At 43.3% G+C, this 25,405-nt stretch overlaps 1 protein-coding gene across 1 annotated transcript in view; it reads right to left on the bottom strand.

The window, feature by feature from the left end:
• The window catches only part of LOC140741922 (protein SSUH2 homolog), a 65,705-nt gene extending 40,671 nt beyond the window's left edge, over positions 1-25,034 (bottom strand). The window contains exons 1-4 of the mRNA XM_073072491.1: positions 24,868-25,034; positions 5,274-5,378; positions 5,066-5,144; positions 1,029-1,158 (exon numbers count right to left, since the gene is read on the bottom strand). Coding sequence (XP_072928592.1) covers positions 1,029-1,158; positions 5,066-5,144; positions 5,274-5,378; positions 24,868-24,892 — 339 coding nt within the window. The 5' untranslated portion in view covers positions 24,893-25,034. The remainder of the gene's footprint in view (positions 1-1,028; positions 1,159-5,065; positions 5,145-5,273; positions 5,379-24,867) is intronic.
• Positions 25,035-25,405: the final 371 nt, after the last annotated feature.

The raw sequence follows: 25,405 nt of genomic DNA, 5'->3' as shown, positions 1-25,405 counted from the left end.
CAAAGTCACGGGCATTTCCTACCATATCTCCTCCATCAATGTTGCTGTGCAAGTTGGTAGGGATTTTAAGAAGGCGTATGGGGTGTTGGTCTTCATTTGCCAGGGCACTGAATTTAAGAGCAATGAGGTAATGTTACAGTTCCATAAAACCATGGTTTGACTACACATTATATATTGTGTTCAGTTCTGGTCACCTCATTATAGAAAGAATGTGGAAGATCTAGAAAAGGTGCAGAGGAGAGTGACCAGGATGCTGGCTGGATTACAAAGCATTTCTTAAGAAGATACACCGAGCAAACTTGGACTTTTTACTTTAGAGCAGAGGATGACAGGCATAAATTGAGTGGATAGCCAGAGACTTAATCACATTAGGACAACCCCCCTCCGTATATTTTCCTTCAATCACCTTGACTTTGGGAGAAGTACGGGGGATGTCAGCGGTAAGTTTTCTACACAGAGAGTGGTTGGTGTGTGGAACACACTGCCAAGGGTGGTGGGAAAAGCAGATATATTAGGGACGTTTAAGAAACTTTTAGAGAGACACATAGACTAATGAAATATAGAGGGCTATGTAGGGGGAAGGGTTAAATTGATCTTGGAGGAGGTTGAAAGGTTAGCACAACATCATGGACCGAAGGCCCTGTACAGCGCTGTAATGTTCTATATTCTACACTCAGCTTCCACCCTTCTTCTAACATTTTCCTCAGGCAAGGTATCCACTCCCTAAGGCTGGTAAATCCATGAAGACTCATTTAAAACAGTAAGGGCAGTGGGTGCAGAGACTCTGTCTCCAAGTGACCATTTAGACTGGACAACCTGCTCCTTTATTGCTATTGAGCGAGAGTCCTGGGCTTCATCTGCCATCAGCATGGCAGGACCACATCGACGGGAGTTCAAGAATGCAGAATAAATTCATTTATTATCCATGTTGCATAGCTCGAGGTAAGGGAAGGACAAGGTTACTCAGAACAACTAACGACGAATAGCCAAAAAGAATTTTAAACCATCATTGAGAGGTGAGTACTTACCCGGTACATGTTGTACGGTTTCAATTCTTTGAAGACCATTTCTTCAGCAGGACGGCTGCTGTAGGTCACATGCTCTGATGCATACTTGACCAATGCTTGCCTGGCTACATCCTCAGTGATGGAGGGAAGGCTGGGAGAAAAATGACACAAAGAGCATTGTGTTTTCCTGTTCATTCACCAATGTCTCAACGATCTATGGAAATAGTTACTGACAACGTAGAAAGTTGCTAACAAACTAGGATTTTAAATGGTTGCAAATGAGAAGGAAGGATGTTAAATGAAGCATTTCTGTTAAACACCTGCAAAAAGAAACGTGGCAGAATCCTCACAAGGAATTTTACACTTAAATCTCTTTTAAAAATATTATGGGACCACTTCTTTTCACGTTATATTCAATGATTTGGATGACAGAATTTCTTAGAAGCTCAAGAGATTTGGCATGTCTGCAAATACTCTAACTAATTTCTACAGATGCACTGTGCAAGTATCCTGACTGGTTGTATTATAGCATGGCTCGTCATGAGGCACTTCAAGACCCTGCTGCCCCCCTCACTGGACCCCCTGCAGTTTGCGTACCATCCCAACCACTCAACAAACAATGCCATTGCCATCACCCTCCACCTGGCCCTAACCCACCAGGACAAAAAAGACACATATGTTCAAATGCTGTTCATAGACTTCAGTTCAGCATTCAACACAATCATCCCTCAGAAACTGATTGGAAAGCTGAGCCTACTGGGCCTGAACACCTCCCTCTGCAACTGGATCCTACACTTCCTGAATGGGAGACCTCAGTCAGTCCGGATCGGGAGCAGCATCTCCAACACCATCACACTGAGCACGGGGGCTCCCCAGGGCTGTGTGCTCAGTCCACTGCTGTTCACTCTGCTGACCCATGACTGTGCTGCAACACACAGCTCGAACCACATCATCAAGTTCGCCGATGACACGACTGTGGTGGGTCTCATCAGCAAGAACAACGAGTCACCATACAGAGAGGAGGTGCAGCGGCTAACGGACTGGTGCAGAGCCAACAACCTGTCTCTGAATGTGAACAAAACAAAAGAGATGGTTGTTAACTTCAGGAGGGCACAGAGCGACCACTCCCCGCTGAACATCAACGGCTCCTCGGTAGAGATTGTTAAGAGCACCAAATTTCTTGGTGTTCACCTGACGGAGAATCTCACTCGGTCCCTCAACACCAGCTCCATAGCAAAGAAAGCCCAGCAGCGTCTCTACTTTCTGCGAAGGCTGAGGAAAGTCCATCTCCCACCCCCATCCTCATCACATTCTACAGGGGTTGTATTGAGAGCATCCTGAGCAGCTGTATCACTGTCTGGTTCAGAAATTGCACCATCTCTGATCGCAAGACCCTGCAGCGGATAGTGAGGTCAGCTGAGAAGATCATCGAGGTCTCTCTTCCCGCCATCACAGACATTTACACTACACGCTGCATCCTCAAAGCAAACAGCATTATGGAGGACCCCACACACCCCTCATACAAACTCTTCTCCCTCCTGCCATCTGGGAAAAGGCTCCGAAGCATTCGAGCTCTCACGACCAGACTATGTAACAGTTTCTTCCCTTAAGCCAGCAGACTCCTCAATACCCAGAGTCTGGACTGACTCCAACTTACTACCCTCTACTGTGCCTATTGTCTTGTTTATTATTTGTTGTAATGCCTGCACTGTTTTGTGCACTTTATGCAGTCCTGGGTAGGTCTGTAGTCTAGTGTAGTTTTTTCTGTGTTTTCACGTAGTTCAGTGTAGTTTTTCTACTGTTCCATGTAGCACCATGGTCCTGAAAAACGTTGTCTCATTTTTACTGTGTACTGTACCAGCAGTTATGGTCGAAATGACAATAAAAAGTGACTTGACTTGACTTTAAAAGTGGGTGAATGCAAGAAGCTGCAGAGGGTAGGGAACGCAGTCTAGTCTATCCTCTCCACTATTGACAGCATCGACATGAAGAGCTGCTTCAAGAAGGCAGCCTCTAGCATCAAAGATCTCCATCATCTGGGTCAGGCCTCTTCTTGCTGCTACCATTAGGCAGGATGTATAGAAGTGTGAAGTTCCACACAACCAGGTGCAAGAACGGCTACTTTCTTACAGCCATCAGTTTCCTGAAGAACCCTATACAACTCAAATCCTCTCTCAGCAACGGAGCATTACAGACCACCTCTTCCACTACCATGAACTTGTCTCCGCCAGAGTTTTTTAAAAAATTAATGTCTTGTTTCGCATACTCTTTTTCTCCACTGTCTTCTCATTTATTGTAATTATATGTAAAACATAAATTTATACATAATTTATGTTCTGTGCATTATCAGTACCTATGTAAACCTGTGCTGCTGCTTTGAGTTTTCATTGTACCTGTATCTCACTGTATTGACAAACTTGCCTTAACATGATGGAGTAGTCAATGAGCATCAAAGGGAAACACTCCAGTGGTTGAAATCATTATTTGCACAAAGAAAAATGGTTATGGTTCTTGGAGGTCAATTACCACAGCCCCAGTCAAAGTCAATATTAAAGTAAATTTATCATCTAAATGCGTATATGTCCCCATATACGACCTTGATTCATTTCCTAGTAGTATTTATAGGAAAATAAAGAAATACAATTAGAATTTATGAAAAACTATATATAAACAAAGACTGACAACCAACATGCAAAAGAAGACAAACGGCAAATAAAAAAAATATAACACTGAGAAGATGAACGTAGAGTCCCTGAAAGGCAGTTGATAAGTTGTGGAATCCTTTCAGAGTTGAGTTGAGTGAAGTTATCCACACCGGTTCAGGAGCCTGATGGTTGTAGGGTAATAAGTAACTAGGGCATCACTCTAGGTGTTCCTCAGTGTCCTGGGCCTAACTCCCTCTGGCTGTTCACTAAAGCTTCAACAAAGCCTGGACACCTGCCCTGGAATTGGAGAACTGTCCATGCGTGTGAGTGGGAGAAATGACAGGAGCTTGATTTGTTCTCGTTGCTTTATTGCTTGTTGCGTTCGGTGTCATTTGGCTGAACAATGTAGGCATGCTATGTCAGCTCCAAAATGTGTGTTGTCTTACGAGCTGCCCCAGTGCATCCTCGGGTGAGTTAGTTGTTAACACTGTATGTGCAGTACATGTGATAAGTAAATCTGGATCTGATTGACTTGCCTGCTACCATCTGGTCAGCTGTGGGGATACTCCCCAATCACCATCACCAGAACACTCATCACCACCTTTTCAGTGGTAATTAGGTGTTGCCACTTACTGTAGAGTGGTTGAAGCGAATCACACCGATAAGGCAACGTGTAGTGGCAGGATATGCTGAGCAATGAAAGGGAATGGGCAACACCCATGTAAGCCATTTAGGTTCAATAGTCAGTAAGCTCTGTGCTAGCTAACATGGGCGGTACAGTGGTGCAGCATTTAGCATAACGTTTTACAGCACCAGTGATCCGGGTTCAACTGCTGCTACATTCTCCCTGTGACAGCATGGCTTTCCTCTGTATGGTCCATTTTCCTCCCACATTTTAAAGGTGTATGGATTAGGGTTAGTTGGGGAAACACAGCAACACTTGCAGGCTACATATCCTCGGACTCTGCTGGTTGTTGACACAAATGACAGAGCTTACTGTGTGCTTTGATGTACACGTGACAAATAAAACTAAACTCCAAAGCACGTGCACAGCTTCGATCAATATGAACTGCTGAGGCAGAACTTCCACTGACCCTCAGACTGCCAAGTTGCCCTGTACCAATCATTTATTCAGGCATGGATCTGGGTGTGTTTGCACAGAGGTGCCCTCCAGTTCATCAGCCTGGGCCAGTGAAACACAGGGTATCTGTCCAACCACCCACAGAATGACTTTGACAACTGACACGACCCTGCACCCAGCAATGGATTCCAGGATGTTCATGAAAAAAATCTGGCATCCATTTTAAGACCAGGAGGAAAAATCTTCCCCATTAGCTGTGCTTCCATCTCCACATCTTTCTTGACTTCCTGTGTGGTGCTAGCATTTTCTTATTTTTTTTATCCAGACCTCACCTCCATTGCTGATCAGACTGTGGTTGGCCACCCTCTGGATTGTATGCTGGATAAACAGGGGGAGGTAGATATATTTCCTCTGTGAAGAAAAGAAGAATTTCCCTTCTTAGATAACATTACTACTTGTTGACATTGAGGGATCATAAAAGTTACACTGACTGTTGTAATTGATTTCCAATTAACCCTTTAACAGCCACTACTCACTTACCTCCACCTGTGGGTATGGACTCGTACCCAGCCATTATATCCAGCATGTTTGCTGGTGGTAGAGTTTGACTCTCACAAGCCATTGGAAGATCTCCAGGCACTGCATCTATGAGGAGAAGAAATTTTAGTTTAAAGTCATAATTTATTTCTTCCCATTCATTAAGATTCTTACCCTCAGAAACCATTCTGAAATCTAATGTAGATGTTGGAAATCTGACATAAAGACAGGAAAATATGGAAAAGCCCGCAAGTCAGGCAGCGTCAACATAAAGAGAAACAGTTACAGATATCCCACTTCTCCCAGAAGTTCTGGGAGCCTCCTGCATATTGATAGTGGCTCCCTGACACCCGCAAATTATATACAATATCCTGGAAATCGATTTTTTTGAGGGGGAGAGGGAGAGAGGAAGCGAGAACGAGAGGGAGCATCCTGGTTGGTCTCTCTTCATGCTAAGTAGACCTATCAGTTTTCTCTGCGGGCGGACTTTACAGGCCACCTCAAAAATAATGACAGTGTTGCTCGCTGCACTGTTTTCAACAGTGACTGTTCTACTGCCCGTGGTGAGTTAAAATGTAAAAGACAGGTTGAGGTGAGTTTAACAGGTGTCATTTGTTCATTAGCATAGCTAACGTTATTTAAACTAGCTGGCTAGCTGCTCTAGCTAAGGAGCTACTCTATTGATGTCCTACGTGATGAGGCCAAACTCCCTGTAGACTTCCTTAAAGTTGTAATATAATAAAAAATGACTCCATGATAATATAAGTACATATTTTAATGTCACATTTTCTGCATATACCCAACTTGGTTTACAGATTAGACAAAATCACTGAACAATGTATTACATACACCCTTGGAGGTCGACCCGGGGGGGGGGGGGGGGGAGGTGCTACCTCCCTGAAATGAGCTTTTGCAGGGTGGGATATCTGAGTTAATGCTTTAAGATGTGAGGTTCTTCACGAGAACTAAGAACATTAACAGTTCCTTTTTCATTGTTACTGCCTGGCCTGCTGAGTGTTGCCAGCATTTTCTGTTTTTATTCTAGGCAGAGATCCAATGATCCAGAGATAAGGATCAAACCCCAACATAACAAATCAACTAATTAAATAATCTGATAGAAGTAGAAAATATTAATAATATTATTAACAGCTTCTTCCACCAGGCCATCAGATTGATCAATTCACACTGATACAGTTGTATTTCGATGTTATATTGACTGTCCTGTCATACATGCTATTTATTACAAATTGCTACAATTGCACATTGCACATCGAGACGACGTAAAGATTTCTACTCCTCATGTAGATGAAGGATGTAAGAAATAAAGTCAATTCAATTCAACTCAATAATGATTACTATGAAGTTACAATTTATCTTAAAAACAAATCATGGTGTTTGGAGAGCTGATAATAGTCATGGTCCAAGCATTTATAAAACAGCATAATGACAGAGGCAAGGTAAGAGTGACTGCCTTAACATCAAAACATCACGACAAAAGACAAAAGAAATGAATGGACAGAGTGTTGGACCAATGCTTAACTTATCAGAATTAGTAACCCAAACATCTGAATAAAGAACCCCAAAACAAGAGATCAACTCCCACAGTAGCAATTTAACCTCAGCCTTGTTTTAGTAATGATGCCCACAAGTAATGTTCTTCAGTAATGATATTTGGTGGAGAGAATTCTGACGAGTTGCATCATCGTATGGTGTGGAGACTCCAATGCCCAAGATCAAAAGAGACTGTAGGGGGTTGTAAACTCAGCCAGTTCTATCACAGGCACAACCCTCCTACCATCAAGAACGTCTTTAAAAGACAGTGCCTGGAGAAGGCAACATCCATCATTATGGACCTTCACCATTGAGAAATGGCCTCTTCTCACTACTACTATCGGAGAAGGTACAGGAGACTGAAGACCCATAAATACTACCTCACTATTTTGACATGGAAGTTGGTGGGGTTGTGGCTTGACACCAAGGCTAGTGAAGTTGTGGATAGTGTGGAGGGTTGTTGCAGGTTGCAGAGGGACAAGATGTGGCATGGTAGCGTAGGGTAGCGTAGTGGTTACATTCTCCCCATGACTGTGTGGGTCTCCTCCGGGTGCTCTGGTTTCCTCCAACAGTCCGAAGAGATAGGTTAAATGGTCATTTGGCTAGGATTAAATCAGGGTTTGCTGAGTGCCACGGCTTGAAGAGCCAGGAGGGCCTATTCTGTGCTGTATAGCAATAAATAAATAAAAGGGTGCCAAGATGGGTTGAGAAGTGGCAGAAGGAATTCAACCCAGAAAAGTGAAAAGTAATTCATTTTGGAAGTTCATTTTTGAAGGCAGAATGCAGGGTTAATGGTAGGATTCTTGGCAAAGTGGAGGAACAGAGGAATATCGTGTTGGGGGATTGAATTCAAGAATTACAAGGTAATGTTACAGCTCTATAAATTGTCTCTTCATAGGAAGGATGTGGAAGCTTTAGAGAGGGCGCTGAGCAAATTTACCAGGATGCTTCCTGGACTAAAGGGCATGAAGAGAAGTTGAAGGAACCAAAGATTTTCTCTGTGGAGTGAAGGAGAATGTCTTGACAGAGGCAGAGATAGAATAGATAGCCAGAGACTTTTTCCCAGGGCAGAATTTGAAGGTGATTGGAGAAAAGTATAGGGGGGAATGTCAGAGGTAACTTCTTTGTACAGAGTGGTGTGTGCGAGGAATACCATGGCAGAGGTGGTGGTAGAGACAGACACATTTGGGACATTTAAGAAGCTCTTAGAGATACATGTTGATGATAGAAAAATGTTCTATTCCTCTTTGCACTGATGAATTATTTTCAAAATTCCACCTTTATAGCAATATTTGTTTTGCACTGTACTGCAGCCAGAAAACTTCAAATTCCATGACACATGTCAGTGATAGTAAACCTGATGCTGAAAATAACTGCCTTTGATGCTTGGTAGAAACATAGAAACATAACAGTCCACAATGCTGTGCTGAACATATACTTACTTAGAAATTACCTAAGGTTATCCATAGCCCTCTATTTTTGTAAACGCCATGTACCTATCCAGGAGTCTCTTAAAAGACCCTTTCATTTCCGCCTCCACCATCGCCACCGGCAGCCCATTCCATGTACTCACCACTCTCTGTGTAAAAAACCTACCCCTGACATCTCCTCTGAACCTACTTCCAAGCACCTTAAACCTGTGCCCTCTCGTGGCAGCCATTTCAGCCCTGGGAAAAAGCCTCTGACTATCCACACGATCAATGCCTCTCATCATCTTATACACCTCTATCAGGTCACCTCTCATCCTCCGCCACTCCAAGGAGAAAAGGCCGAGTTCATTCAGCCTATTCTCCTGAGGCATGCTTCCCAATTCAGGCAACATCCTTGTAAATCTCCTCTATAGTTTCCATATCCTTCCTGTAGGGAGGCAACCAGAACTGAGCACAGTACTCCAAGTGGGGTCTGATCAGGGTCCTATATAGCTGCAACATTACCTCTCGGCTCTTAAACTCAATCCCACAGTTGATGAAGGCCAAAACACCATTGCTGTTTTAATCACAGAGTCTACCTGCACAGTTGCTTTGAGCGTCCTAGGGACTTGGACCCCAAGATCCCTCTGATCTTCCACACTGCCAAGAGTCTTACCATTAATACTATATTCTGCCATCATATTTGACCTACAACAATGAACCACCTCACACCTACCGGGTTGAACTCCATCTGCCACTTCTCAGCCCAGTTTTGCATCCTATCAATGTCCTGCTGTAACCTCTGACAGCCCTCCACACTATCCACAACACCCCCAACCTTTGTGTTATCAACAAATGTACTAACCGATCCCTCCACTTCTTCATCCAGGTCATTTATAAAAATCACGAAGAGAAGGGGTCCCAGAACAGGTCCCATGCCTCCCTATTTTCTCAATAAGCCTTGCATAGGGTACCTTATCAAATGCCTTGCTGAAATCCATATACAGTACATCTACTGCACTACCTTGTGTTTAGTCACATTCTCAAAAAATTCAATCAGGCTCGTAAGGCACAACCTGCCTTTGACAAAGCCATGCTGACTATTCCTAATCATATTATGCCTCTCCAAATGTTCATAAATCCTGCCACTCAGGATCTTCTCCATCAACTTACCAACCACTGAAGTAAGACTCACTGGTCTATAAGTTCCTGGGCTACCTCTACTCCTTTTTCTTGAATAAAGGAGCAACATTCGCAACTCCCCAATCCTCCGGAACCTCTCCCGTCCCCATTGATGATGCAAAGATCATTGCCAGAGGCTCAGCAATCTCCTCCCTCACCTCCCACAGTAACCTGGGGTACATCTCATCCAGTCCTGGAGATTTATCCAACTTTTCCAAAATCTCCAGCACATCCTCTTTCTTAATGTCTACATGCTCCAACTTTTCAATCCGCTGCAAGTCATCCCTACAATCAAGATCCTTTTCCGTAATAAATACTGAAGCAAAGTATTCATTAAGTATCTCTGCTATCTCCTCTGGTTCCATACACACTTTTCCACTGTCACACTTGATTAGTTCTATTCTCTCATGTCTTACCCTTTTGCTCTTCACATACTTGTAGAATGCCTTGGTGTTCAGTATTTAGTAACGCTGTAATGAATATAAGACCAGGCGTCATTCCAGCTACATCTCCAAATACAGGTGCTTCAGAAGCAGCCACACCACGAAGCAGCCTGATCCTGTACCGTTTACACATTGACATCCATGAGACAATGTGATATATAGCACAATTATTTCATTTTTTCAAAAAGCAGAAAAAACCTAGTCTGGGTAATTTAGTCTTTGAAAAGTACAGCACAGAAACAGGCCCATCTAGTCCATGCCAAAACCACTTAAACAGCCTACTCCCATCGAGACCATAGCCCTCCATACACCTACTGTCCATGTACCTATCTAAACTTCAATTAAATGTTGGAACCGAGCTTGTATGTATCACTCGTTTTGACAGCTTATTCCACACTCCCATGACTCTCTGAGCGAACAGGTTTCCCCTCAGGTTCCACCTTAAACTCTTCACTTTCCAAATCCCTCTGCAAGCCATGATAGCCTTCCTCACTCTCCACTACACTCCCAATTTTGGTGTCATCTACAAATTTGCTGATCCAGCTAACCACATTATCATCCAGGTTGTTGATATAGATGGACACAGCACCGATCCTTTCAGCACACCACTAATCAAAGGCTCCAGACAGAGAGGCAACCCTCTACTACCACTCTCTGTCTTCTGTCATGAAGCCAATGGCTAATCCAATTTACTAATTCATCTTGAATGCCAAGTGCTGAATAAAGGCCATGTAGACAACAACCACTGCATTTCCTTCATCAACAATCACTACTTTTCTGGTAACTTCCTCAAAAAACTCTACATAACTGAACCTGGAACTGATATAGTATAAGTATTTGGATAGACATGATCTTCCACGCATGAAGCCATGCGGTCTATCCCTAATCAGTCCATATCTATCCAAATACCTCTGCATCTGGACCTTAGAATACCTTCCAATAACTTTTCCACAATTGATGTCATACTCAGCAGCCTATAATTTCCTGGTTTATGTTTAGAGCCTTTATTAAATAGCAGAACAACATTGGTTATCCTCCAATCCTCTGGTACCTCTCCTGTCACTAAGGATGATTTAAATATCTCTGCTTGGGCCCCACCAATTTCTGCACTTGCCTCCCTTAGGGTCCAAGGGAACACTTTGTCAGGCCCTGGGGATTTATCCACCCTGATTTGCGTAACGTCTATGGAATCTGTGTCTATCTACTGAGTAAATACAGATGAAAAGAATTATTTAAGATCTCCCCCATCTGCCTTGGCTCCAAACATGGATGACCATTCTGGTCTTCCAGAGGACCAATTTAGTCCTTTGCAATCCTCTTGCCCTTAGCCTATCTGTAGAATCCCTTGGGATTCTCCTTTACCTTGTAGGGCAACTTCATATCTTCTTTTAATCCTCCCAATTCCTTTCTTAAGTGTCCTTTGGCATTTTTTATAATCCAAAAGCACCTCATTTGTTCCTAACTGCCTATATCTGCTATGCACCTCCTTTTTACCCTTAACTTATTCTGACAGGCACATACAAAGCTTTATACCAGTGATTCCCAACGTGGGGCATATGCCCCACAGGGGGGTAATTTGATTTTTAAGGGGGGCAATTCGAGAATGAGTTATTAACAGTGAATTTTTTCTAGTAAGTCTGTGTGAGTATGAGTGTGTGTGCGAGTTAATACATATGTGTATATACAGTATGCATACATAAAAATACTTGTATGTACATGTGTAATTGCGTGTGTACTGTATATATAGTGTATCACTATCATTACAACCATCAAATGGCTTTCATAATTGAATTGACTGATGTAGGAAGGAACGAATGAACAAGTCCAAACGCGTAAGAAACTCGTACGAGGTCGCGCCAATGCTGCTTTTTGCAGTAGCTTTCGGTTCTTGGTGGTGTGAAGGTGTGTACATTGCGTCATCTCTTTTAAACGGTGTATCTGTCTTTGTATGCTGTAGAAACGAATCGGCATTGTTTTATTTATTTATTATTATTATTTTAATATCACTTAATGTTCTTTTTTTTTACAATTTCTTAGTAATTTCTTCCTCAGAACTTTAACAGTCCTTTGGTTCTTTTATTTTTCTCTTTCATGAATGCCATGTTCTTTGGAAGCTTGTTTAAACCAAGTTAATGGTCTTTTAGGCTTCCTCCAGGTGAATAGGAGTTCACTTTTTGAATAATAAGAATTATATATCACCACAGGGGGCATCAGGATTTTAGAGGTGATTAGGTGGAGCATGGCCAACAAGAGGTTGGGAACCACTGCTTTATACTCTCAAAATTTCACTTCTGAAGGCCTCCCACTTATCAAGTACAACTTTGCCAGAAAACAGCTCAAGCCAATCCACACTTTCCAGATCATTTCTGATACCATCAAAATTGGCCTTTCTCTAATTTAGAATCTCAACCTGCGGACCAGACTATAAGTTTTAAGCTTTAATTTCCTCAGGGTGAATATCACAAATGACCTGACTTGGTCTAACCAGGCAGAGTACACTGCCAAGAAGGCCCACCAGCGCCTTTACTTCCTGAGAAAGCTGAAGAAATTTGGCCTGTCCCCTCAAACACCTCACTAATTTTTATAGGTGCACCATAGAAAGCATTCTTCTAGGGTGCATCACAACCTGGTATGGAAATTGTCCTGTCCAAGACTGGAAGAAGCTGCAGAAGATCGTGAACACAGCCCAGCACATCGCACAAACCAATCTTCCATCCTTGGACTCACTTTACACTGCACGCTGTCGGAGCAGTGCTGACAGGATAATCAAGGACATGACCCACCCAGCCAACACACTTTTTGTCTCTCTTCCCTCCGGGAGAAGATTCAGGAGCTTGAAGATTCATACGGCCAGATTTGGGAACAGCTTCTTTTGTTACGTACCCCGTAACTGGGTCACTTACCAGCAAAGATAGAGAGGTCCGTTGAATTCTGATGGTACTATTTTTTTAACAGTATTTATTGATAAAAAGACACAAAATAATATTAATGCAAACATACAGATAATATACTTCGTCAATACTAACTCTAAAAGCGCGGGTATAATAATAATCAATAAGAAATAGCTCTATCGTTGTCTAGGGGATAATGTATTGTCCAATGGAAAAATAAAAGTCACTGTCATTCAAGCTGCAGCTCTTTGGGTTTGAGAGAGACGGTTTAAACTTGCCCAGGTCTTTTATGATGCCAGTCCTTTGAGTCGGGGGAGTTGATTTCCCCGTTGCTAGCTAAAAGCCGTTTTCCGTGGTTCCAGCCACCAGTCCCAAGCAACGGAACTGAACGCACATGACCTCCTTCAAATGGCTTCCCACTATTACGGGATCGCTAGCGTTTCTTCTGGTGCGTCTGAGGAGCTGTTCCTACAGACCCTCTTTTATCCTGACTTGCAGGGTTGTAGATGTCAATCAGGTTGGGGTGATGCAATCTCTTTCTCACCCAGCCCACTTTTGCCTGAGGGCGTTCACGTAGCATAGCATCTCAATCCATAAATGTGTCTCCAAGAGACAATGGCCATGTCCCGTGACTTTACATCGCCGGAGAACGAGGCATTCTGCACGTCTCTCTCTCACTTCCTGGGTCCCCTGACCCAACCCAATAGTGATCTTGCGATTCTCACAAAGGAGGGGGCTGCAGGCATAACACTTTCAAACTGTGATAAGACTGCTGAACGGATCCTGACCAGGATCTGGGCCGTACCTTCCAAATATCTGGACCTGACTTGCACTACATTACTTTCCCTTTTCTATTTTCTAATTATGATTTATAATTTAAATTTTTATTATATTTACTTCGATTTGTACCCCAGGGAGCAGAACCAGATATCGCTGTGATGATTGTATACTCTAGTATCAATTGTTTGGAGACAATAAAGTAAAGACTTAACTTTTTGCATACATATTTACTTTGAAACTAATGGCATTGTGGTCAATGGATGCAAAGTGTTCCCCTACACACACTTCTGTCACCTGCCCTGTCTCATTCCCTAATAGCAGATTAAGCATCACACACCTCTTGTTGGGACTTATACGTACTGATTAAGGAAACTTTCATGAACACATTTGACAAACTCTGTCCCATCGAGTCCTCTTACAGTATGGGAGTCCCAGTCAATATGTGGAAAGTTATGATCACATAATATAACAACTTTATGTTTCTTTCAACAGTCCGCGATCTCTCTACAAATTTCTTTCTCTAAATCCCCCAGACTGTTGGGTGTTCTGTAATATAGCCCCATCAACATGGTCATACCTTTCTTACTTTACTGTAACTATCAATCTACTCTCAGTCATTGACATTGAGACAGAAGGTGCACTAGCAGTGCTATAAAGTCATTCTCTCTTCCCAAAACCTTGTTTGAAATTCCTCAAGACCTCTCAGCTCAACCTCATCGTTACCATGTTGATAGAAACGTAGACAAAGCAGATGATTCTAGAGGTGAGGTGAAAGTGACTATCCTTCATATCAAGGCAGTATTTGAATCACAGGGGCAGAAATCAAGGATAAAGGATCGAAGTTCAACTTTATTTGTTATATACATTTAAACTTATTAGGAATTTACTTGGTGTGGTGGCATGACATGCAACAAAAAGCAACATTTAATAATTATAAAAAATAGGGAATTATATAAAGTTCCCTTCTCTATCACCTGCCTATCCTCCCTCTCGCACTGTCTGCAAGCTTTCTCTATTTGTGAGCCAACCTCCTCTTCCCCAGTCTCTTCAGTTCGGTAATCACCTCCCAACAATTCTAGTTTAAACTTTCCCCAGTAGCCTTAGCAAACCTTCCCGCCAGGATATTGGACCCCTGGGATTCAAGTGCAACCCATCCTTTTTGTACAGGTCACACTTGCCCCCTGCTCCAATCCCTCAGCCACGTATTTATCCTCCACCTCATTCTATTCCAATTCTCACTGTCGCATGGCACAGGCAGTAAACCCCAGATTACTACCTTTGTGGTCCTGCTTCTCAACTTCCTTCCTAACACTCTGCAGTCATTTATCAGGATCTCTTCCCTTTTCCAACCTATGTCATTGGTACCAATATGTACCATGACCTCTGGCTGTTCTCCATCCCACCACAGGATATCTTGGACGCGATCTGAAACATCCCGGACCCTGGGAGGCAAACTACCATCCGAGTTTCTTTCCTGCGTCCACAGAATCGCCTGTCTGACCCCCTAACTATAGAGTCCCCTATCAGTGCTGCCATCCTCTTCCTCTTCCCTACCCTTCTGAGTCACAGGGCCAGACTCTGTGCCAGAGGCACGGCCACTGTTGCTTCCCCCAGGTAGGCTGTCCCCCCCCCCCCCCAAACAGTACTCAAACAGGAGTACTTATTGTTAAGGGGTCCAGCCACAGGGGTACTCTCTAATATCGGACTCTTCCCCTTCCTTCTCCTGACTGCGACTCACTTGTCTGTCTCTTGTGGCCCCGGTGTGACTCTACCTGCCTATAACTCCCCTCTATCACCTCCTCGCTCTCCCTGACCAGGCGAAGGTCATCGAGCTACATCTCCAGTTCCCTAACTCGGTCCCTCAGGAGCTGAAGCTTGACACACCTGGTGCAGATGTGGCCGTCCGGGAGGCTGGGAGACTCCAGGACCTCCCACGTCTAATACCGAGCACAGAACACCAGCCTCACACTCATACTTCCTCCTTTCCACAAATAACACAAGTAAACCTATCTCGTCTCGTCCTGTTACTGCCTAAGCCCATTGAGCCAAAGCCCTACCACTCTGCTGCCTCTCACTCCGCTGCCCGCTGGATATGGCGGTGTTCTTTTTAAACCTTACCCACCAATCCTTACTGCCAGCCTCTCCACATTGAGCCAAAGACATTGGCAGTCAAGCAGGGAGCTGTGTTTTTTAAAGGTACCACAGGGTATGTCACTATGACAGTTCAGACTGGACAATCAAAAGAACCAAAGTATCAGAACACTGCAGAGTACCAAGGCAGTCTTTCTAAGTTTCCTCATTGAAGTAAAACTCAAGAACATAGATTTAAGGTGCAAGGGGAAACATTTCAAAAGGACCTGAAGGAGAAGTTTTTCCACAATGGGTGTGGGCATATGGAGAAAGTTGACAGGGAAGTGGTTAAGTCATATACATCCAATCAGCATTTTGTGTGTGTTGCTTCGTTTTCCAGCATCTTTTCAAGCATCATTTAAGTACAATGGATGTCAAGGTGATCAGAGGCAGGTAGACTTTCTAATGCTGGATATGACATTTGTCTGGCATTTGCTATGGCCTGCATACAATTTTCCAATTAGCAGTTCAGGGCTGAACGTTGTCCTGGTCTTGCCCCATGAAGTAAATAGTGCCAGGTCTGACCTTATGATGGAAAGAAGGGTATGGATGAAGCAGCTTAAGATGTTTTGGTCGAGGTCACTATCCTGAAAAATAACTACTGTGATGTCCTGGGGCTGGGAAGACAGATCTCCACCAATCACCACCATCTTGATTTGAAGGTGATTAGTGGCAAAACTGATAGAGCTGCTGTCTCGTGGTGACAGAGACCCAAGTTCAATTCTCGCCTAAGCTGCAGCCTATGTGAAGATTACATGTTCCCTGCAATTTGCCTTTCGTCACAATAGGTCTACAGTGAGTGCAATCTCATTGGCTCTTCACGTGGCCTTGGATCACCTGGACAATACCAATACTTATGTCAGGTACTGCTTTTTTTTAAAAAACTTTTTTTATTGTGTTTTCAAATAGTTACAGAATAAAAGTGTGTGAAAAAGAAAATATGTGTTACCCATCCCCCCTCCCCTTAACCCCTCCCCCCTAACATCCCTATAGAAAAAAAGAAGAAAGAATGAAAGAAAGAAAGAAAGAAAAAGGAATGCCTGGATATTGGAGGATCCCCACATGCTCCATGTAGTTCGTAATAACTTTAGTATATATATTTATTTCTTTCCCCAAGTAACCAATTATTTCATCTTCGGAGCACCTATATATTTAATCCTATCTTTTGTAAATAAGGGTGCCAAATTTTCAAAAATGTTTCATATTTATCTCTTAAATTATAAGTAATTTTTTCAAGTGGGATACAGCCATAAATTTCTTTCTTCCAACAATCTATACTTAAATATGTATCCAATTTCCAAGTAACTGCAATAGCTTTTTTGGCTACTGCCAATGCAATTTTTATAAATTCTTTCTGATATTTATTCAATTTGGATATCGGTTTTATCCCTTCAATATCACCTAGTAAAAGTAATATTGGATTATGTGGAAGTTGTATTCCAATAATTTGTTCCAATAAAACTCTTAAATTTGTCCAAAAAGGTTGAATTTTAGAACAAGACCAAGTAGAATGTAAAAAAGTACCAATTTCTTGGTTACAGGCTACTGCTTATTGACTACAGCTTAGTGTTTAATGCAATCATTCTTACAGGCCTGATCAAAAAAAGGTTCAAAAACCTGGACCTCTGTACCTCCATCTGCAACTGGATCTTCGACCTCTTCACCAGAAGGCCATAGTCTGTGCAGATTGGAAAAACCTCTTAACTTCGCTAACAGTCAACAATGGTGACCTCGGGGATGTGTGCTTAGCCCACCGCCCTACTCTCTCAACACCCATGACTGTGTGGCTAGGCACAGCTCAAATGTAATCTATAAATTTGCTGATGACACAACTATTGTTGGTAGAATTTCGGATGATAACAAGAAGACATACAGGAGCAAGATAGATCAGCTGCTTGAGTGGTGTTGCAGCAAAACCTTGACCCTAAGACCAAAGAATCACTTGTGGATCTCAGAAATGACCCTCTCCACGCCTTGTGGCACATCGGATGGCAACCTTGTCATTTCTTCAGCATTTGTCTGTTTTTATGAGGTTGACTTGGTAGCTCAATGCTCAACCCAGCATAGATGGAAAACATGCAAGGAGCTGGCCAGATTCGAAACTAAGACCACTCGTTTCGAGATCCAGTGCAAGTGCCACTACACCATCGGCCAGCTATTCAGAAAGGGTTAGACGAGAGAACACACACCAGTCCTCATTGAGAGATCAGAACTGGAAAGGGTGAGCAATTTCAAGTTCCTGGGTGTCAATAACTTTGAGGATCTATACTGGGCTCAATATAGTGATGCAGTTACAAAGAAAGCACAATAGCGGCCATATTTCATTAGATGTTTGAGGAGATTTGATATGTCACCAAAGACACTCACAAATTTCTACAGATGCATTGTGGAGAGCATTCTAACTGCCTGCATCACCATCCAGTATGGGGTGGGGGGGTGGGGGGGGGTCACTGCATGGGATTGAAGTAAGCTGCAGAAAGTTTAAACTCATTCAGCTCCCCCACAGCACTAACCTTCCCAGCATCCAGCACAATGCCTCAAAAATGGGGTATCTATCATTAAAGACATGCCACATCACTCAGGACATGCCCTCTTCTCATTGCTCCCCTCAGGGAGGAGGTGCAGGAACCAGAAGTCAGAGGCCCAACAATTCAGGAGCAGCCTCTTCCCCTCTGCCATCAGATTTATGAATGGACATTGAATCCATGAACTACCTCACTACTTTTTGTTCTTCTCTTTTTGCACTCTTATTTAATCTAACTTTTATGTGTGTGCGTGTGTGTGTGTATATAAAATATATGCTTATTACTGTAAATTACAGTTTTTAATTCAGAGAGCTAGGTAACGTTAGAGATCTAGAAGATTATAAGGCTAAAAGGAAGGAGCTTAAGAAGGAAATTAGGAGAGCCAGAAGGGGTCATGAGAAGGCCTTGGCGGGCAGGATTAAGGAAAACCCCAAGGCAGTCTACAAGTGTGTGAAGAACAAGAGGATAAGACGTGAAAGAATAGGACCTATCAAGTGTGACAGTGGGAAAGTGTGTATGGAACTGGAGGAAATAGCACAGGTACTCAATGAATACTTTACTTCAGTATTCACTATGGAAAAGGATCTTAGTGATTGTAGTGATGACTTGCAGCAGACTGAAAAACTTGAGCATGTAGATATTAAGAAAGAGGATGTGCTGGAGCTTTTGGAAAGCATCAAGTTGGATAAGTCGCTGGGACCGGATGAGATGTACTCCAGGCTACTGTGGGAGGCGAAGGAGGGGATTGCTGAGCCTCTGGTGATGAGCTTTGCTTCATCAATGGGGACGGGAGAGGTTCCAGAGGATTGGAGGGTTGCAGATGTTGTTCCTTTATTCAAGAAAGGGAGTAGAGATAAACCTGGAAATTATAGACCAGTGAGTCTTACCTCAGTGCTTGGTAAGTTGATGGAGAAGATCCTGAGAGGCACGATTTATGAACATTTAGAAAAGTATAATATGATTAGGAATAGTCAGCGTGGCTTTGTCAAGGGCAGGTCATGCCTTATGAGCCCGATTGAATTTTTTAAGGATGTGACTAAACATATTGATGAAGGTAGAGCAGTAGATGTAGTGTATATGGATTTCAGCAAGGCATTTGATAAGGTACCACATGCAAGGCTTATTGAAAAAGTAAGGAGGCATGGGATCCAAGGGGACATTGCTTTGTGGATCTAGAACTGGCTTGCCCACAGAAGGCAAAGAGTGGTTATAGATGGGTCATATTCTGCATGGAGTTTGGTCACCAGTGGTGTGCCTCAGGGATCTGTTCTGGGACCCTTATGCTTTATGATTTTTATAAATGACCTGGATGAGGAAGTGGAGGAATGGGATAGTTATTTTGCTGATGACACAAAGGTTGGAGGTGTTGTGGATAGTGTGGAGGAATGTCAGAGGTTACAGCGGGACATCGATAGGATGCAAAACTGGGCTGAGAAGTGGCAGATGGAGTTCAACCCAGATAAGTGTGAGGAGGTTCATTTTAGTATGTCAAATATGATGGCAGAATATAGTATTAATGGTAACACTCTTGGCAGCATGGAGGATCAGAGCGATCTTGGGGTCCGAGTCCATTCAATGAGGCAGTTGCAACAATGTCTGGTCTGGTTAAATTTAACTTCTTTTTGTTGACCCTCACCAAGTGTCTAATTACCCTATGATCTCAAGTTCACTGAGTGTCCCAGCTGGCCCACACACTTTTTCTAATCTCACTTCCACAATGCACAAGCCAACAGTTCTACACAATCTCAAATGATGATAAGGTCTGGGTGGTCTGTGAATACTTGGAGGAAGATCTGCCAGTGTCCAGCAATAGGCCACACTAACCGTGCAACCAGGATGGAGCGCTGATTACCAGTGAGTGTCTGAACCCCTTACCCAACTCACACAACCTCACCCTCACACGTGCCCAGCTAGGTAGAGCCATGTAGCAGTTCATTGTCAGATTCGGGAACAGCTATTCTTGTAGCAACCTGCACAATCCTAACCTTAACTCAGGACACTACTGAACACCTCTTACACCACCACGAACTTATCTCTTATTGTATCTTTTTTTTGCATGAGGGTTCTTGACTTTGCATGCCTTGTTTTTCTCTCTTTCTTCATTGGCTTCTATAATAAAACACTCTGTGCGTTGCCTGAACATGTGTGCCTGCAGCCAAGTTTCACATTGCACCTGTACCTCACCACACATACAAATAATAAAAACATAATTTTTATCATTTATCCTGTCAATAACACACCACTTATAAATAATGACAAGCAAGAGAAAATCTGCAGATGCTGGAAATCTGAGCAACACACACAAAATGCTGGAGGAACACAGCAGGCTGGGCAGCTCTATGGGAAAAAGTACAGTCGATGTCTCAGGCCAAAATCCTTCGACAGGACCCTTTTGGCTCCCTTGTGATCACATCTGCATACTAGTGTATGTCTGTTTATGATAGCCATCTCTAGTCCTTCACTTATATTTATCCATCTCATTTGGATCCAAAAATCAGCCAATCCGCTCTCACTATTGCCACTGTTTTCTTCTTGTCCTCGTGTTTACTTCATGCTCATAATTCAAGTTAAGCAGCATGCCAAGCTGGAGTCGAAGAAACGGCAGCTTGATACGCTAAGGGTCTGGAAATTATTATAGATGTTTTTGTTGCCTTGCAACGAAGCTGATGGTGACTGGAGATTGTTGAGATGAAGCAAGCTGCCTTATTGCCATGCTTCAGACAAGGTTTGGACAGATGACAAAATGTCCATGATTAAACCATAAAGTACAGAAAGGGACTTACTGATGATAATTAAAACATTCTGTAATGCAACAATTCCAAGAAGGATTACTTCTTTTAGTTTCTCAATTAGCAATAGAAGAGATTTGAGAGAACACACCCTTTGCGGAGCCTCACTTTCTTGGCAATTGTTTATAAAGCTATTACTGTTATTTGCAGGGAGTTCCAGTAATAGTGGAAACAGCATCATTATGCCTCCAGGCTTCATTCCACAATCAGTCCCCTTTCCAGACATAATGAATATCCATTTGTTATCCATGGTTACAATGGTATACAGCTCAAATAAAGGCCCTTTGGTCCATCAAGTTGATGTTGACCATCTTGTATCCACTTACAGAAATCCCATTTTTAACTCCTGTATCAACTCTTCCTGAATTTCTTGCCCTTGACCTACAATGGGGGGCAATTTAAAGTCCCCAATTAATCTCCTGACTAGCATGCATTGGGCATGAGGGTAGAAATCAGAGCATCTATGGGAAACCCATGTGGCCACAGGGAGAACATGCGAACTCCACAGAGGCAGCACCCAAGATCAGGATTAAACTTGGATTACTGGAGCTGTGTGGCAGCCAAGCTATCTAGTGCATAAGGGCTGAATACAATCACTAAGCAAAGCATGTGGTCCACTCTGTCCTGTCCCACCTGGAAAATAGGGTCATATGCCAGACAGCTGTTTATAAATTTCAGTTCCGCATTCTACATCATCATACTCCAGAAACTGGTGAGGAAACTGTCCTTGCTGGGTCTCAGCACATTCCTCTGCAATTGGATACTAGATCTTTTAACAGCAAGGCCACAGTCAGTCTGTACGGACAGCAACATCTCTCAAATCATTATGCTGATCAGCGGCGCTCCCCAAGGCTGTGTGCTCAGCCCGCTGCTGTTCACACTGTTGACACACGACTGTGTCGCAGGATCCAGCTCAAACTGTGTCATCAAGTTCACGAATGACACAACAGTGGTTGGTTTACAAAGAACGATGACGAGATGGAGATTAGAGAGGAGTGAAGGGGCTGGTGGATTGGTGTGAGAAGAACAAACTAAGCCTGAACATAGAGAAGACGAAGGAAATCACCGTGGACTTCAAGTAGGTGCAGACTAACAATCCCCCTCTGCGAATACTTTCATGGCTCCTCTGTAGAGTTAAGTGGACAAAGTTCCTGGGTTTCACATCACAGATGACCTCCCTTAATAGCACCTCCCTGAATAAGCGCCTCCCCTTCCTAAGAAGATTGAGGCAAGCAAGGCTCCCCCTCACCACCATCTTAACTGTATTTTATAGGAACACCATTGTGAGAGTCCTGACAAGTTGCATCTCCATCTGGTATGGGAGCAGTTGAGCTTCAGACCAGAAGTCCCTACAAAGGACTGTGAGGACATTTGAGAAGATCATCGGGGTCTCCATACCATCCATCGGGGACATTTATCAGGAACGCTGTGTACACAGGGCCCTTAGTATTATTAAGGATCCCACCCATCCATCCAGCATCCTCTTTGACTTTCTACCATCAGGCAGGAGACTATGATGCATGAAGACAAGAACGGTCAGGATGAGAAACAGTTTCTTCCCCCAGGCTATTAGGCGTCTGAACTCCCTTCTGCATCGCATTCGAAGTGTCACTGGTTAATCTGTTCCATAACTTACAATATTTAATATTAGTGCACTCTAGTTAGTTGTTCATGTGTGATTCATCTGTAAATGTTATCCTTATCTTCATAAGCTATTGTGCTATGTGTACTACTGTGCTTTACATCCTGTTTCAGAGAAACGATGTCTCATTTCTATATACATTATGTGGTTATATACGTTATATACATGTATATAGTTAAATAACAATAAACTTGACTTGACTTGATATTGTCAGAAACATAGAAAGCAAGAAAAGGGGACCATTTGGCCCTTCAACCAGAATGCATTATTCAAAAAATAATGGATGATTACCAAATGAGTTGTCAATAAATCTTGCATCCAATTCAGTACAACACCTTTGGTAAGTTCAGTTTAAGCAAATACACATAACAAATACAAAACTAAGTAAATAGAATGTAACAGCTAAAATGTTTCTTTTGTCCCTCTTTCTATTGCTTTTCATCAAATCTGGGGAATGTTAGTGATAACTAAGTTTAAGATGTAAGAAAATGTGCCGGTGCCTTGTACAGCTTACATTTTGCGTTGTCTGCACCTGTGTGCTTGTGACGCTGTTGCAACGAAGCCGTTCCTTGTACCTACGCCAGCTACACTTCAACCTTGACTTGAGGTGGGGATAGAATGGAGGGAAGGTAGGAAAGAGCAAATGACAGAAGAGCTGATTGTGCGAGGAGAAAGAAGAGACTGTGGACATAGTCACAGAGGACACCGCCCCCCCAGTCACAAAGTGTTACTCAGAATCTGAAGCTCAGTCAGGTTTATCATCACTGACAAATGTCATGACATTTTTTGTTTTACGACAGCAGTTCAGTGAAATACATAAAATGTACTATAAATTATAATAAGAAACATATATAAAATAGTAAATAAGTAGTGGAAAAAAGGCAGAGCAAAGATAGTGAGGTGGTGTTCATTGTCTGTTGGGAGCAGATGGTGGAGGGGAAGAAGCTGTTCCTAAAACGTTGAGTGTGTGGCTTCAGGATCCTGTACCTCCTCTCTGATGGGAGTAATGAGGTGGCCTGCGTGGTGGGAGTGCTTAAAGTTTGATGCCTCCTTTTTGAGATGTTCCTGGGTGGGGAGGGTTGGGTTTCTGGCCGAGTTTATATATCCTTTCTGATTCAGATTCTGCTTAAGGACAAACTCACTCTCATTGTGCAGGGAATTATTTACCTAAGGGCAGATTTTAAACCTCAGACATTAACTGTTTCTTTTTCCACAGATGATGCCTGACCTGCAGAGCACCGACATGAGATGCTTTCTCAAGAAGATGGCCTCCATCGTCCCATTGCTCTCTACCCACTGCTACCTTCAGGTAGGACCAGAAACCCGCTGTCGCGCCAGGTTCACGAACAGCTACCTTCCTACAGCGGTCAGGTTCTTGAACTGATCTGCACAACATTAACGCTACCCCGGCAATGAAACATCATGGGCCACCTCTTGCATTATCACGGACGTCTCTTGCACAAGCGCCTTGTTTTGCACGGCCACTCCCTTGCTCATGTTGCGCGCTTGTGACGCGGTTGAAAGCGAGTTTCTCACTGTACCTGTACATCAGGGTGCAGACTCCACGTGTGTCTGGGCTTAAAGTCTCCACAGGGTGCAGACTGTCTCCACGTGGCTTGACTTAAAATTCAAAAGGCAAGTTGTCACCTTTACCATGAATGGGTGTGGTTGATCAAACCCAACACCACAGCTCCGACACTCAAGGAATGATCTTAAAACTACACAGAAGGGAATAGGTTCAAACTGGCACCACAAGGGACCAACCCAAGGAGTCCCAGTCCCTTCTCCGTTTCCCGGTATAGTCGTTAAAAATGCCCTTTTCCACGGCACCGTAGCCGCTCGTTTGATTATCTTTACACAGGAATGTAGCCAGCATCCAATTCACCTACCACTTTGCATGCCTCCGCCCTCAGGGCACAGAATATATATAAAATATTAAATAAGTAGTGGAAAAAAGGCTGACAGTATGCTGACAGCTCCGGAGGTCAGGGTCGAAATTTACACTGAAATATTTCTCCCCGACTTCGAGGTTTACTAAGATTTTTGGTTTCTTCCCAATAGTATGTTCCAGAGTAGAGAGCAAAGCGATAGACTAGTCCTATGCACATTTTCCCCAGACGCATAACAAATCTCGGCAAGCCTGTTCTCGGTTTGGTAGCGGAGAACTTTGCAGGAGTTCCCGTAATTTCTCAAGCAGGCTCGTCGAGTGATTACACCCGCTTCCCAAACAACGAAATAAAATTGAGCTAACTTACATGGCTGTGCTTGACGGGGATCCATAATTTACACCCCAGGACTTTCTGCTGATCGCTGGTCAACAAGCCTTACAGCCAATCCAAGATAACTGCCAAACGCTCTGTCGACTGCCTCTTCCGAGAGAGAGAGAGAGAGAGAGAAAACTGGTCACAGCGCTTTGAGAGTGTGGTGAACTACATATACCTGTCTGGACAGGCCCCTCTGCTGACTGCTCCTGTGGCCCCTCCCACAGACCCCTGTATAAAGGCGATTGGAGGCACTGCTCCTCCCTCAGTCTCCAGGATGTCCTGTGGGGATCTCTTGCTGCTGACTGCTCTCTTCCAGCGAATAAAAGCCTGTATCTCGCCTCACGTTTCCGAGAGTTATTGATGGTGCATCAGAGTGATAGACTCTTACTGGGAAGACATTGCATACAATGCAATCACACAAAATTCATTAATTTAAAAAAACAAAATGTAGGCGTCGCCACATCCCGACTCCGGACGCGTACTGAGCCCAGCCCTTTCTTCCCACTCCGTTCCACTCTCTCTCTCTCGA

This window comes from Hemitrygon akajei, chromosome 19 (assembly GCF_048418815.1).
Source record: "Hemitrygon akajei chromosome 19, sHemAka1.3, whole genome shotgun sequence".
Classification (NCBI taxonomy): Eukaryota; Metazoa; Chordata; class Chondrichthyes; order Myliobatiformes; family Dasyatidae; genus Hemitrygon; species Hemitrygon akajei.
This window is presented reverse-complemented; position numbering and strand designations above follow the sequence as displayed.